Below are 16355 nucleotides of genomic sequence, written 5' to 3'. Positions count from 1 at the left end.
AGACAAAAGGCAATTTACCGAAATGTTATAATCACCTGGAGGCTGGCACGCAGGGACATCCATGCTTTATCTGCAGTGTTGTTAGCAGCACCATAATGAAGGCTTTGTGGAGGGATAATACGCTGTAACTGCCAAATCAAATGCCCGCACCAATCACACGTCCCTGCCAGCAGACGGGCATTTGTTGTAAGCAAAAGGGGTAGGAAGGAAAGTTATGAGTATCGAATGCCTCCACGGTGCCAGGGACTTACCACATCCCAGTTCTTTGAGGAATAGACCATTATTCGTATTTGGCAGATGCGGAAACTGAGGCTCAGGGAGTAAGTTATTTACTGACAATCAAGCAGCTAGTAAAGGGAGGAACCAGGGTGTGAACCCAGGTCCCTCTGACACCGGAGGCCATGCTCTGAACTGACAAAATATGCTGTGGCCTTTTCTGAACCATGAACCTTTCTGAGAATCTAGGCCCAGCTACAGACCTCTCCCCAGAGAAATACACTTGAATTCACAAACAGAATTTTGCCTACAGAGGGCGGGATTGGCCACTTGGAAGGCATCCATAGATCCCTGTCAAGACCTTTGCTCTAGGAATAACAGCCTGCCCAGCTTGCCGCCTCTCCCTGGACTGCAGGAATTGCCCATTGCCATCCTCTCTCCCCACCCCAGTTCCAAAGGCCCTGGAAATTCCCCTTCCAGCCATGGCGCCCATCAGATTTTGGTACAATTCCTCCCCTGCCACCCTCCGACCCCCACATGGCAGCCTCCTGGAGGCATTCGAAGAACACAGCTTCCCCTTCCATTGTTGGAGTCAACCCAGGCCAGCACTGTAATGATTTGTTTTGTCTCCTTTAATAGAAGTGAGTGGAAAGCCAGACCCTATGGGGCTGGAGCCTACTCTCTTCCTCAGCCCAGACTCTGGAACTCAGCACCGTTGACTGAAACCCCTCAGGACCAGGAGACGCAGACAGGGTCACAGGCAGGTATTGAGAGCCAGCCAGATCTGCAGGCAGATCCCAACTCTGCCACTCACCAGCTGTGTGACCTTGAGCTAGGCCCTTAACTTCTCTGAGCTTCAGTTTCTTCTCCTGAAAAAATGAGGACAGAAATAGACCCCCCTTCCAGGGCTGTGGCCTGAAGTGAGATGACATGCATGAGGTGAGATGACATGCATGAGGTGAGATGACACACTCCAGCAAGAACAACGGCTGGCCCAAAAGAAGCACCTGGTGCATGTTGACAATCACAGTCGTGATCCTTTTACACCCAGGATGAAAAGGTGAAAAGCAGGGGCCTCCTTAACTCCACATCCCAAAGGGAGGAGCCAGTGTTACCATGGCAAACTGCAGTCTGGCCTCCTCCCATCTGCTTTTAACTCTAATTTCAAGACTGGACTAAGGACTGTGGTTTTCTGATCTCTCTGCCTAGCCCCTGGCATTCTGTTATGGACGTGTCCCCATCATCCTCATAATTTCTTATGCACCTAGAGCCTTAGGCCCCCTAAGTTCCCCCTTGACACAGGCCTTTGTTGAGCCCCTGCATCCACCATGGTTTCACTTGGGGATCAGACCCAGTGCCTGCTACCCCCCACACCAAAACCAGTGTAGGGCTAGGGGGAACATATACATAAATAGACAGTCACAAGACTGGGGTGGGTATTCTCCAGATAGAGGCCTGGACCCTTTAGGGAGCGTAAATGTTCGAAAGACTGTAAAGAAACTCCCACCCCTCAAAATATAGCTTAGGAATCAAAATAACATAAACCATTAAAAAGCATAGGAAGCAGTCCAACACAATTCTATATTCCCTACGATGTTTAATTTTAAATATTGAATATGAGATTCTTTCCAGAAAACTGGGAGTATCCCTATTTCAGTGGCACCAGGGGCTACATTCACAGTGTGCTACACACACAGAGAAGCAGTCCAGATGCTGTCCTGGAAAAGGTGGAGTTTGGCAAGGCCTAAAAGGATGAGAGGTGGATTCTGCTGCATGGAAGGGAAGGAGCAATATGGGCAAAGGCCCAGAAAGACACAGGGGTACAGGGTGCTCCAGATGGAGCAACTGAGAAGGCTTGTGTGTTGGGGAATGGGGAAGGTGTCAAGGAGGCCTCAGACTAGACTTTGATGAGTGTGGAGGAATGGGTCTACAGTGGGGCATTCAAGGCAGAGGGACCCAGTGTGGGCTGGAGAGAGCCTTGAATAGCAGGTTAGGGAGTTTAGCTTCAGTCCTTCAGATGGTGAGGAGTAAAGACGGGAGTTGCAGAAAGGTTCCTCAGGGAAGTGAGTAGAAGTCAAGGCTGCAGCTCCAAAGACAGACTTGGCTATCACCCTGCACCCACTCACATGAGCTGGGTGAGCTCGGGCAGACACCTTCATCTCTGAGCCTCAGTAGCCTCCCCTGTAAAAGAGGTAACGACATTGTCTTTCCACGACTGCTGTGAGGATTCAGTGAGTTCTGGTCTGTCACAGACTTCTGCAGATTCCTCCTTAACACCCCTGCTGACTGTTGTCACTGCTCTAGTCTTAATTCAGCCCTCAACATTTGACGACTGGACAACAGGCTCCTGTCTGCCAGGGCCCCTTCAGTCCGTCATCCACATGCAGCCAGGGATTAGGGGCCAAAAGGAGCAGAGGGTCAAAGCAGAGGCTGTGGGGTCAGGCCAATAGAGTGACCTTGGCCATGGCACTTGGTTCCTCTGAACTGCCTTAGGACAGCAGCTAGGCGTCATGGACATGTTTAGTGAACGTGGATTCAATTATAAATGCTCAAAAAGAAAAGGGGGCACTAGGAAGCAGGAGGAACAGCAACATCAACAGTCTTGGTGATTTTGCATCCCCTCTCCATTCAGCACACACGTGTTCTGCAGCAAATGTGAGGACACTACATCAGTCATCTCCATCCCTGTGTGCCTCCTGTCCTGGGAGCACCTTGCCACGGAGGATGATTCTAGCATTTAAAGATATGTACCTGGACGCGGTGTCTTACACCTGTAATCCTAGCACTTTGGGAGACTGAGGTGGGCGGATCACTTGAGGTCAGGAGTTCAAGACCAGCTTGGCCAACATGATGAAACTCCACCTCTACTAAAAATACAAAAATTAGCCAGATGTGGTGGCAGGTGCCTGTAATCCCAGCTACTCAGGAGGCTGAGATAGGAGAATCACTTGAACCTGGGAAATGGAGGCTGCAATAAGCCAAGATCACACCACTGCTCTCCAGCCTGGGTGACAGAGCAAGACTCCATCTGCAAAAAAAAAAAAAAAAGATATGTATGTTTTATGAGACTGAGCGCTACCTACTGCACTAAGGAGGCAACTGATATGTATGTTTTGATCAGCGTCACCCATAAACACTACTCATATGCATCTGGACCTTAACAGCAAGACAAACTTTCTAACAATTGTCAGAAGACTGTCTTTGTGGGCCAAGCGTCATGTGCCTGTAATCCCAGCACCTTAGGAGGCTAAGGTGGGAGGACTGCTTGAAGCCAGGAGTTCAAGACCAGCCTGGACAACAATCTGAGACCCCGTCTCTACAAAAAAGATTTTTTAAAATTAGTCAGGGGTGGTGGCACGCCTGGAGTTCAGCAACCCGGGAAGCTGAGGTAGGAGGATCTGTTGAGCCCAGAGTTCAGAGGCTGCAGTGAGCCATGATCATACCATGCACTATAGCCTGGGTGACAGAGAGAGCCCCCCTGTCTATAAAACATTTTAAAAAATAAGAAGTCTGGCTGTGTGGCACTTAGTGAGATGTCCATCTCCAGCACGGGACCTTCCTAAGAGATTTCCAAGGGTCATTATGACTATGGGAACTTTCCCCCTCACCCATCAACTAAAGCACCTAAGGCTCCTACCTGAGATAACACAAGCTGTGCATACACAGAGGTGTTAATGAGGATTGCATGATGGCAGGCATGGCACCTTGCTCACGGAAGTGCTTCCTAATATGAGGCAGCTATATTCCTTGCCCTGACTTAGCCCCATCCCAGTGATAGTCCTAAATCCAGCCTTAGGCCTAATCTTGGAGACCCCACCTCCATTATTTCCACATATTAAAACAAAGTGTATCCACACGAAATATAAATCCCACATTAAATATACAAATTTTGCTGTTGCTTGGTAAACTGCTTTACTACGAGTCTTCAACAATTGGCCATGATTTCCTGAGAGTCATGCATACTGGAGAATTCTCAAAAAATGAGGAAATTGAGCCTACAAATGGATGTCAAGTGTAATAAAATTGTTTTGATTTCTAAATTTAATAATTAAGTCTGAATGCATTAATTATAACATTTATTAATTTCAGTTTTGTAGTTTCTCTTTTTTTCTATTTAGAGCCAATCATCTTTTTCTAAGCCTTTTACATTTGAATAGGCCTTAAGAAGCTTGTGGGTGCTTGGCCCAGCCCTCTGCCCAGCCCAGAAGATGCTCTTCTATGGGGAAAAGCCAGAGCAGCCCCAAGGCCTTCCACCTCCCTGCCCTGTGGCGGGCTTTGCCTAGGCAATGACTCCTCAGTCAATATTGACAATGCGGTGGTCTTGGCCTCTGGCCACCACCACTGCCAGCAAAGTTCAAAGCCTCTTTCTTGTCGGGAGTGGTGATGGGGATGCCTGGGCATTGCTGCCCTCACTGTGGCACTGCCGTGGCCCTGCCCCACCAGTTCATGTAGGCTGCATTTGCACAGAGGGTGTGGCAGGGCGATGGATGGGACCCATGGGTGCCCACAAGCTGGGGAGCCTGCTTTGCAATGTACCCCCGATCCCAGCCTGGAGTCCTCTGAGGATGGGCCTAGACCCCCCAAAAGATGACAGCCCCTATGACAGAAGCTTCCTTCCTCCAAGGCCTGGCCCAGCCCTGTGCTCACTGCCACCCTGGCATTCGGCATGAGCCCTGGGCTGTCTCTGGCATGAACCCTGGGCTTCCTGGGTTGGAAGTGCCTCTGCCCTCTGCATGTGAAGATACACACTGAGACTTTAGGGACTCACATCCTGCCACATTCAGCCAGTTGCATGAGCCACACACCATGTGCACACCTCCCCTCAGCTGCAGCCACTCCCACACTCACACACACATCTCTTCATGCTTATGCTGGTGTGAGAGCAGTTGGATGGAAATACACACACCTGTGTCTGTGCACACACTCGCAGCTTCTCCGAGCATGACTCTGGTGCCAGACACACTGAGCCCTTCCCTCTGCCCTGATGGAAGGAATTGGGGCAAATCATTTCACCCCTCAGTTTCCTCATCATAATTGGAGACAGCTCCATCTCACTCACTGAGGAGAGGAAGAATGTAGCCCCCGACATACACGCGGAGCTGGGCACCTCCTAAGTGCCTGGCCAGTGTGAGCTCTGCCACTCTCCCAAGGCAGACGCTTTGTTTCCTCTTGGTCTCCTCCCTTCTCTAGTCCCCATCCCAGCCTCCTCACTCACATAGGGTGGGAGCTGCATAGCAGCGGTAACCGCAGGTGTGCCCAGCCCAAAGGCGTGCCAAGAGCAGGCAGAGCCCAGCCTGTGGGTGTGCAGTGACCCCAATCTGCCTGCTTGCCTTCCCTGGGCTCGTCTGCCCTGGCTTGCCCTGCTGGCTTTGAACAAAAATTATTAGCTGAGCCATGGCCCTTGATCCTTATGGCACTGGTCCTCATGTGAAGGCCTCCTCCTCCCATAGGCTCCCCCCTCCATCCTGGCAGGGAACCAGAAGTCCTGGGGGTGTCCTGAGCGAGTCCCTTAAGGATGCTCCCCTACAGGCATCCAGTTTGGGAATGAAAGACCCATCACAATGGTGATTGTAGCTTCCATTCCTGGGTGCCCACCGAGTGCTGTTCATCCTGGTCAGTCCTCACTCTGCCCTCTGCAGAAAGTCTGGTGAAACCTGCTGCAAAGACGAGGAGCGTGACTCAGAGATGGGAGTGACATGCCCAAAATGACCCAGCGAGTCAGTGGCTCAGCATCGGATCCAGGCTTGTTCTGCTCCAGAACTCCTTCCAGTCTTTGCTGTGTTGCCACATGAACCCTGAAATCCCACCTTCACAAGATAACTTCTGGCGTTTCTTTTGGTTTTTGGCATTTCCTGTGCACCAAGTGCTGTGCTAACCTTTTTTAGGAATGATCTCACTTGGTCCTCATGCAAGCCTTCAAGGCAGGCATCTTTGTAGATGAGGAAATGAGACCAAGTGAGGTGTGAGGCCACTTGCTCAAGGTCTGTAAACTCGTGGCACAGAGTTCCAATGCCCAAGTTCTTAACCATCACACCACACTGCCCCCTCCCTGCTAACCCTCTGAAGAGCTGGTATTTCCATGCAGCTGTTCTGAGACTTTCAGGATCTCTTTTTCCCCCAGCTCTGCACTGATCTGCAGGCTGCACTAATGTCACCCGGTGACCTGGGCACAGCTCAGCAGGCCCAGCACAGCTGTGCCCTGTACAGGTCAGTTCCTCCCCGCCTTCACTGAGAGACAAGTCCCAGGCCAGCCAGACTTTGAACTTCCTGAGTGGGGTTAGTGCCCAGGTATGACCCCACACAACCCAGCCTCTCCAGGTAGTAGGGCTGCTCAATCTATTGCCTCAAGTCACAAAAGGAACCAGCAGCTGGCGGCCTTGAACTTGCCATTGGCATGCCTGCCTTGCCTTCTCACGAGCTCCGTTTGCCCAGGGTGGGGAAGAAATTCTTCCCCCTTTGTCAAAACCCCACAGGGTAAACCTATTGCTTTTATGTCCCCAAATTTACATTTCTTTATTCATTATTCACCATGTATTTATGAAATGCTTTCTGAGTGCTGGATCTGTGCTGGGCCCTGACGATCAAAGGTAAATGGTACAGGGCTGCCCCAGGCTGGAGGGGGTGACCACGTCCAACACTGTGACCTCGGCTCAGGGAAGGCTGACGTCCAGGTGGGGTCTGTGGGGGTAGGGGACAGCCAAGAGGGTATGAGGCCCAGCCCACACATTCATGGGGCCTTTAAGTGTGGACTGTGACGGACTGAAGGAAAACCCTGTTCATCAGACAACTCAAAATTCACACCCCTTTTCCTGACCATAGTGCCTTCAGCACGCTGTGAACTTACACTTTTTTGGAAGAAATCCTAGAATAACACACTCATATTACATTTGGTTGTTTGTGTTAAAAGTAGCAATTTGTCAGCCGGGCGCTGTGGCTCACCCCTGTAATCCTAACATTGTGGGAGGCCAAGGCGGGTGGATCATGAGGTCAAGAGATCTAGACCATCCTGGCCAACATGGTGAAACCCCATCTCTACTAAAAATACAAAAATTAGCCAGGCGTGGTGGTGCATGCCTGTAGTCCCAGCTACGCGGGAAACTGAGGCAGGAGAATCACTTGAACTTGGGAGGCAGAGGTTGCAGTGAGCCGAGATTGCGCCACTGCACTCCAGCCTAGTGACAGAGTAAGACTTTGTCTCAAAAAAAAAAAAAAAAAAAAAAAAAAGTAGCAATTTGTCAAATGTAAATGTTTAAACTATTCTGTAATTGTTATCACCTTGCTTAGGCCTGTCTTCAATTTTGTATACACTAATACTACAAAATGGAAGGTACCTTGGGCCTCTCTTGTGCTCCGAGAGGCCCTGAACCCAAACTAGGTCCTGAAGGAGGAAGGGTGGTCCCTTGGGAACAGCATATGCAAAGGCACAGAGGCACTGGTGAGCATGCACATGGACTACTGCATTTTATAGTGTGAGGGGAGCTGGGAGGGAAGCGGGGAGGGAAGCAGGCCTGGGAAGCAGGCCTGGGAAGTAGGGGGACCTGGCAACCTTGAAGGCCAGGCAGAGAAGTGGGGAGCCTTTTCAGGGAAGTTTTTCATTGCGGTAGCCCATAGTCAGATTTGGGGTCTCTCTTGCAGTACGTTTCTTTTCTTCTCTATAAAAAGCCCAGTTATCCTAATGACCTATGAGTGCAGGGCATGCAGGTGGCAGCAAGGTCACTTCCAAAGCTTCAGAACCAGAATAAAGACATTGTTCAGCCCCAAAGGTAGACAGACCTAACCCTCAAGTGCACCTGGGTCCTGGCCGCACTCGCTGCTGGTCTCGGTCCCATCTGTCCCTAGCACTGGCCACAGGGCTGGCCACAGAATTGGGCTTGCCAATTCATTCATTAATTCAAAAGCTATCAACTGAGAACCTACTATGTGCCAGATGCTCTCCTAAGCACCGGGATATCGTAGTGAACAAGCAGGCAGGGCTCCTGGTCTCACTGGAGCTTATAGTCTGGATGGGGAAACAGACAACATGCACGTAAACAAATACATATGCAGAGAGTGGCTTATGTTATGGAGAAAATAAAATGAAGACAAGATGGAGTGACTGGGAGTGGAGGCAGTTAGATTAGGGTCATTGAGAAGGTGACATTTGAGTTGAGACCTAGATACCGAGAAGGGGGTGCATGGGAAATGTTTGTTGATGGCAACTGACACAAGTCAGAATGAAAAAGGCTTATTCCAGATTTCATCTGAGAGAGCATTTATAAGCGCCTACTGTATGCTGGGTCTAGTGGTCAACAAATCAGACATGGTCCCTGCATCGAGAGCTTACAGTCTAATGGGAGAGAAAAACATTATATAAGAAAATATTCAAGCGGGGCGCGGTGGCCCATGCCTGTAATCCCAGCACTTTAAGAGGCTGAGGCAGTGGATCACCTGAGGTCAGAAGTTTGAAACCAGCCTGGCCAACATGGAGAAACCCCATCTCTACTAAAAATACAAAAATTAGCCAGGCATGGTGGCGCACACCTGTAATCCCAGTTATTTGGGAGGCTGAGGCAGGAGAATTTCTTGAACCCGTGAGATGGAGGCTGCAGTGAGTCGAGATTGCGTCACTGTACTCCAGCCTGGGCGACAGAGCAAAAACTCCATCTCAAAAAAAAAAAAAAAAACACAAGTATAGATTCAAAAATTGTGATCTGAGGGGACCATGAAAGAAAAGGGAGTGTGGGAGGCCAAGGCGGGCGGATCATGAGGTCAGGAGATTGAGACCATCCTGGCTAACATGGCGAACCCCTGTCTCTACTAAAAATACAAAAAGTTAGCCCAGCTACTTGGGAGGCTGAGGCAGGAGAATGGCGTGAACCCAGAAAGCGGAGCTTGCAGTGAGCTGAGATCACGCCACTAAACTCCAGCCTGGGTGACAGAGCGAGACTCCGTCTCAAAAAAAAAAAAAAAAGAAAAAAAGAAAAAGGAGTGAATGATGTCAATCTGGATGTCTGGGTCTGTGAAGGGATGTCCACTCCTCTTAGAGAACATGAGAATCTCACCTTTTAGGGAGCGCTCTAGATTTTCATGTATTTCTTAAACTGTTTATTTGAAAGCAGTTAAATTAACAGAATTCTCGCAAAGATACTACACAGTTGTTAATACACCCCACACTCAATTTCCCTGTTATGACTATCTTACATTTCATGGAACATCTGTCACAATTAGTGAACTAATATTGATGTTATGGTTCACTAAAGCCCATACTTTTTACAGATGCCTTTTCCTAATGTCCATTTTCTATTCCAGGATCCCATCCTGTCTCCTTAGGCTCCACAGGGGCATAGCTGTTTCTTAGGCTTTCCTTGTTTTTGGTGACAGTTTTGGGGAGTACTGGTTAGATATTTTGTAGGATGCCCCTCAACTGGAATCTGTCTGATGTTTTTTCTCATGATTAGATTGGAGTTGTGGGTTTGGGAGGAAGATCACAGAAGTAAAGTGTCATTTTCATCCCATCCTATCAAGGGTCCAGACTGTCACCACGACTTACCAATGTTGCTGTTAACCTTGGTCGCCTGACTGAGGTAGTGTTTGTGAGGTTTCTCCATTATAAAGTTACTTTCCCCTCCTCCCTTTCCATACTGTACTCTTTGAAAGTCACTACGGGCTGGGCGCGGTGGCTCAAGCCTGTAATCCCAGCACTTTGGGAGGCCGAGATGGGCGGATCACGAGGTCAGGAGATCGAGACCATCCTGGCGAACACGGTGAAACACCGTCTCTACTAAAAAAATACAAAAAGCTAGCCAGGCGAGGTGGCGGGCGCCTGTAGTCCCAGCTACTCGGGAGGCTGAGGCAGGAGAATGGCGGGAACCCGGGAGGCGGAGCTTGCAGTGAGCTGAGATCCGGCCACTGCACTCCAGCCCGGGTGACAGAGCGAGACTCCGTCTCAAAAAAAAAAAAAAAGAAAGTCACTACGCACAGCCATGCTTCAGAAGTGGGGATTTGTGCTCCAACTCTTTGAGGACAGAGTACATAAATTACTTGGAATTCTCCTGCATGGATTTATATATTCTGATTTTTATGCATTTTTGCCAGTATCTTTATGCAAGGTCTTTTTGCTTTTCAGGAGTTCAAGAACCCTGTTGGTATTTCTAGGAACCTAGAACTTTTATTTTATTTATTTATTTATTTAGAGACAGGGTCTCAACTCTGTCACCCAGGCGATCACAGCTTACCACAGCCTCAATCACCCTAGGCTCAGGTGATCCTCTCACCTCAACCTCCCGAGTAGCTGGAACCACAGGCCCTTGCCACCATGCCCAGCTAATTTTTCTATTTTTTGTAGAGAGGTGGTTTTGCCATGTTGCCCAGGCTGGATTAAAACTCCCAGGCTCAAGCAACCTGTCCACCTCGGCCTCCCAAAGGGTTGGGAATATAGTTGTGAGCCACCACGTCCAGCTGAGGTATCTTATTTCAATTAACAAAATGCATGAAGTTACCAAGACATTAAATTGGAGGGTGGGAAAAAAGCCAGACTTTTTTTTTTTTTTTTTTCTTTTGAGACAGAGTCTTGCTCTGTCGCCATGCTGGAGTGCAGTGGCGCAATCTCGGCTCACTGCAACCTCCGCCTCCTCGGCTCAAGTGATTCTCCTGCCTCAGCTTCCCGAGTGCCTGCCACCATGCCCGGCTCATTTTTGTATTTTTGTAGAGATGAGGTTTCACCACGTTGGCCAGGATGGCCTTGATCTCTTGACGTCATGATCCACCCACCTCAGTCTCCCAAAGTGCTGGGATTACAGGCGTGAGCCACCGTGCCTGGCAAAGGCCAATAATTATGTTAATTTTTTTTTCTATTGTCAATACCCATTAGTGAAAGAAGATTTGGGAAATAAAAGCAGAAAGAGAAACTCTCGTCCCACTATGCAGGGCTATTATTCACATTTCAATTTAATTTTTCTTCTGTGCACAGTTATTACATAGGATATACTATGTGTACTTTTATTTCTTGTCTCTTCTTGCCATTTTTCTTTTGCTTATTATCACATCAAAAACATTTCCCCCATGCTGCTATACAAACTTCATAATAATTATTTTCAGTAGCTGTTAAATATCCCCTCACGTGTCTTACAGTATCCACTCCCTGAATCTAGCACGATGCCTGGTACATAATTATTTGTTAAATGAATGCCCATACAACAAAATAATCATTCCCTCATTTTTAGAAATGTACATCATTTTCCTTTTCCCTGATTCTAAATAGTTCCGAGACAAATAGATCATCCCTTTAAGATAGTGTCCCAGAGTGGAATTACCATGCCAGCAGGGACCAAAAATTTTTAAGATCAATGCACCAAACCAGAAATCTTCCATCTCTCTGCACCACCAGCAGTTGTGCCAAGGGTAATAATTTACAATTGATTAAAGAGTTTGTGGGGTGTTTTTTTCCCCATCTTTTTTCTCCCTCCTTTCCCTCTCCCCTCCTACCAAAAAGGGAAGAAATTATCTGAGAAGGTGAAGATGTTCTCAGACAATCATATTAACATATTCCAACAATCGCAATTTGCAAAATAGTAATCACAACTCCCAGGATCTGGGAGGCATTAATCAAAGCTGCAGGTTTAATTCCATTTTAAATATTGATGAAATGTGCTTCGGCAGCCTCACCCTGGCGTGGCAGGGCCAGGGGAGCCGCAGAGAGGCGCAGGGGAGGCGAAGGGAGGGTTGGTGAGCAGCTGCTGGGAGGGGAGGCATCTGTGATTCAAATTGGTGGCTGTACAGCCAGGTAGAGAGTGAAAGGGGTAGTGAAGAGGGCTGTTAAGTCCATTGCTGTCAATTTTTAACGATCAGGGAGGGGCCTGAGGACTGGTTCAGCACAATAAACCCAGTTTGTCTGGTTTCAGGGGTTACTGCTGAAGAGGTTGCAGCTGCACTGATTCGAATAGCCTGGAGACTTCAGAACTGTAATTATCAACCAGGCTGCTCACAGTGTGGCAAAAGTGGGCTCCACCAGCGCTTAACTCCTTGTGTGCTGACACATCATCGCTGCTTTCCCCACCCCTGGGTTTCCCAGCCTCAGCGGGGACTCCCAGGCAGCCTCCCCAGAGGAAACTGAGGCTCACTGGCTGCTTACCAGAGTGTGCCAGGCAGCAAGCTGTTTTCCTTAGGTCTCATGTAAAGAAATGGTGGGGAGGTGGTTAGTGATATGGGGGCAGTCTCAGCTCCTGACATGCTCACATCTGCCCTGGGGTGAGAGGTCAGGCTGCAGAGCCTGGTGAACCTTGGTTTGAATCCACTGGCGATGGACTTAGGACAAGGCTCTCCCCTACCCGACTGGGCTGTTACAGAGATCCAATGAGACACAGTGTCTGCAAAGCACCAAGCACACATAGGCTGTCTGTGAACTTCCATCTCTCTGGCCCTGGGTCTGGTGCCTTTCACAGAAAAGGAAGGCATCCCTAGCAGGGGATCTGATTCATGAAGCTTTCCGCCGGCCCTCTGTGTTTCAGCTCTCAGGGAGTGCCCTTGTTCCCAAGCATCTGCCATTTGTCACCCAAGGAGGGTAGGCAGACCTATCCTCCCATCTCTTAGGCAGGAGGCACTGGGCTAGACACAGGGAAAGGAGAGGAGGCAAGAACTCCTCCAGTGCTCTGGCCCTCAGGAGAACTGGTTAAAGGCAGGGAGTGGCACCAAGGGAAGGGAGGAGTGGCGGGAAGGTGGAAAGGCAGGAAGGCAGGGAGGAGGCAGCGTGGTGTGAAAAGAGTATGGGCAGCTGGAAGGACGTTGCAGGAAGGATGTGCAGGACTCATTGACCCTCCTCCTGGAAGGAATGTAACCCCAAGAGACATTCTCCACATATCCATGAAGGGGTGTGGCCAAGAACGCTTGTCCCAGCATTGTTCCTGGTAGTGGGACTTGCAGGCAACCTCCGCAGCCACCACCAGCACAGAGAGGAAAATGTGACGGAAGCCAAGCATGGAATATTAGGTAGCAGTAAGAAGCAAAGAGCTGGATGTACACACAGCAACAAGAATAGGTCTTGAGTGAAAAATGTGAGACATAATGAAAGCCACAGCACAATGCCATTTCTGTAAATTAAAAACACACTTGTACACAAAACAACAGCACATATTTTACAGAGCAGCATGCATTTTGAGGAGTCTCTATCCCACCACTGGAGTAAGTCCCTGTAGTGGTGGAGGAGGGACCCAGTGTGGGTTTGGAGGAGAAAGGAGGAAAAATGAAAATAAAGTAAATCCACAGAAGGGTCTTGTACAGAGAGATGATGGCAGCATGCTGTGGACTGAAGAATGTGATTCAAGTCTCTCTATTTGAGGTTTAAAAAACAGCATAGGCTTTATAGCTGGACAATCCTAGGTTCCAGTCTGAGCTCTCTCACATACTGATCCTGTGGCTGTGGACAAGTGCCTTGGCCTCTGCGAGCGTCTGTTTGTTCATCTGTAAAATGGTGGAGAAGGCTTGCCCATTGGGTGGTTGGTCATGAAGATTAAACTAAGGAGACACTGCGTTTAGGGCCTTCAGGGCACAGCCAGGAGCTCCTGCTCCTCTCCATTCCCCACTGAAAGGCCTGAAGTAAACAAGAGGGTGTTAGTCCCCTGGGGAAACCATGGGTCCTTGAAAGGGTCAAGAATGGAGAGCCTAGAAAGGAAATGAAAACCTCAGGACTCTGTCTCCTAGCACCACCAGCAAGGCCTAGACCCGCTGTCCTGGGGCTATCGTGTGTGGGCTGTCAGACCAGGCAAGTGCCCAACTGTGAAGCAGCTGCTCTCTGCCTGTGAGGATGAGTCCAGCTTAGGGTGGCCAGACCGTCTCATGCTTGCCTCCACCAGCAGCACCCAGTTAGAAACCCTTCTGTGTTCAATTTCCCCAAGACCAAGCACTCCGAGGCATTCAGTGTAAATGAAAGGTCTGTTCCTCCCCACACAAAGCTAAACAGACTGGCCATCCACAGACCATCCCAGTCCCAAGGCCCCACCTGGGAACCCCCCAGGCCAGGGAAGGTCCCAGCGAGCACCAAGCATGACCAGCTCTTCCTCTTTCCTTGCAGATGATGACGAGCACGAGTGGATCACCCGTACCTGTCGAAAGGGCTAGGACGAGATTTTGAGTCACAGGCCCGAGCTGTGAACTCTGTGGCTGCCTCCACCAGAGGTTTCCATCTGCCCTGCTGGCACTGGCTGCCCTGGGGGACAGGCTGTAGTTCTAGAACCTGACTTTTAACTTAGGAATAAAGACTTTCTGCAGTCAGTGGCCCCAAGTGTATTTGCCTTAAAAGATTGTTTCTCAGTGGGCATCATTTCACCTAGACAAAATTGTGAGCTATAGATATTCCCAGGACCCACCCTAGACCTCCCAATCAGAATCTCTGGGAATGGGGCCCAGTAATTTGCACTCCCAGCATTTTGCATGCATCTGAACGTTTGAGAACCATCTCTTTATAATACATAGACGTAATTGAGCACTAACCGGTGCAGGTAGTGTGTGTGCATTATCTCCACTCCTCAAAACAGCCTTGCAAGGGGAAGGCTTTTGCGGATGAGGAATCTGAAGTTCAGAGAGACAGAGTGACTTGCTTGGTCTCAGAGGGCAGTAGGACCTGATCACTGTGCCCAGTCCTGCAGCAGTCATGGGTTCTTAGTTTCTGTTTCTGGTTGGGCCAGTGAAGCCCCTTCCTCATCCCTCTTTTCCACTTATCACTAGAGACAGAAACTAAAAACCATGGCTTCAGGCTGCTGAAAGTCTAAAACAAAACAGAACAGAAAAACAACAACAACAAATAAGGTGGGTTGGACAAGCTTGTTAGGCCCAAGAATGATTACTCAGGCCTGTCTTTCCCTCTTGGCAGCTCCCCCATTTCCTAAGCACAGAATCAGCATGGTGCCATAGAAAGAATGTGGCTTTGGAGGCTGGGCATGGTGGCTCACGCCTCTAATCCCAGCACTTTGGGAGGCCAAGGCGGGCAGATCACATGAGGCCAGGAGTTTGAGACCAGCCTGGCCAACATAGTGAAACCCCATCTCTACTAAAAATACAAAAATTAGCTGGGCATGGTGGCATGTGCCTGTAATGCCAGCTACTTGGGAGGCTGAGGCACCAGAATTGCTTGAACACGGGAGGTGGAAGTTGCAGTAAGCCGAGATTGCACCATGGTACTCCAGCCTGGGTGACAGAGCAAAACTCTGTCTCAAAAAAAAAAAAAAAAAAAAAAAAAAAAAAAGATTGTGGCTTTGGCATCATATAAAAAATGGTTGTAATAATGCTTTAAAACAATACAGTAGCCGTGTGGTTAAATAATACAAGTAAGGGACCTGGCGCATAGTAGGTATTCAACATGTGTTTGCTTGAAAGAACAACTTGTTAGTGGTGCATATAATCGTTTCTCAAAATCATCCCGGTGGTCACATTTGTCAGCTAAAAATCAGAAGAGGAAGCGACAACATGTTCCAGGGCCACACATGGGCCATATGCATCCTGGATCTTTGTCTAACTGTTCCTCCTTAGAGGTTGCTAGATCCTGTCACCCCCTGTGCTCTGTCCCCTGGCTCACCAGGGCTGCCCAGTGGAGGCAGAACAGTGAGTCAGGCTTGGAAGGCAGGAGAGGAAATTGGATCTCAAACTAGGGACCTGGAGGCGTCATGCTGGGGCAGAGCCAGGAGGCAGCGGGAAGGGAGGCCTGGGCTCACTCTCAGCTGCACCAGGGAGCAGACTTGGGATGATCACCTCTCCCCAAGACGCCAGTCACCTTGGTAGATAGAGTTGAGCTCCACTGGTGGTTTCCAAACTGTATTTTGAAAACAGAAGGGACATTCATGTAAAGAAACACACAACTAAACTCACATATTTTCAAAGATACACATGTATCTAAACATTTGAAAATGGATTGGAAGAGCAGATGTATGAGGAGCAAGAAATGGGGTCAGGATGGCAGATTTAAAAACTAATAGAATAAAGAGAGGGGCCCTGCAGTCAGTGACTCATGTGCACCATGGGCTGAGGTTTCTGAGCAACTCATTTCTGTGCAGGGCCACAGCAGGCCAGGGAAGCCTCTGCATTCTGCAGGGCAGCTCTGCTCTCCACACCAGGAGCTTTAGCTTGAGCAAATGATTCTGCTGCTGAAAGAAATTTGACAACCACCAGAAAGA

The 16355-nt window shown here is 49.1% G+C and overlaps 1 protein-coding gene across 1 annotated transcript in view; it reads left to right on the top strand.

Moving 5' to 3' along the window:
• The window catches only part of MORN5 (MORN repeat containing 5), a 632826-nt gene extending 618366 nt beyond the window's left edge, over positions 1–14460 (top strand). The window contains exon 5 of the mRNA XM_050761895.1: positions 14261–14460. Coding sequence (XP_050617852.1) covers positions 14261–14307 — 47 coding nt within the window. The 3' untranslated portion in view covers positions 14308–14460. The remainder of the gene's footprint in view (positions 1–14260) is intronic.
• The last annotated feature ends 1895 nt before the right edge of the window (positions 14461–16355 follow it).

The sequence above is a fragment of the Macaca thibetana genome, chromosome 15 (genome assembly GCF_024542745.1).
Source record: "Macaca thibetana thibetana isolate TM-01 chromosome 15, ASM2454274v1, whole genome shotgun sequence".
NCBI lineage: Eukaryota > Metazoa > Chordata > Mammalia > Primates > Cercopithecidae > Macaca > Macaca thibetana.
Note: the sequence above shows the minus strand (reverse complement) of the source record. Positions and strands in the feature narration are given on the sequence as shown.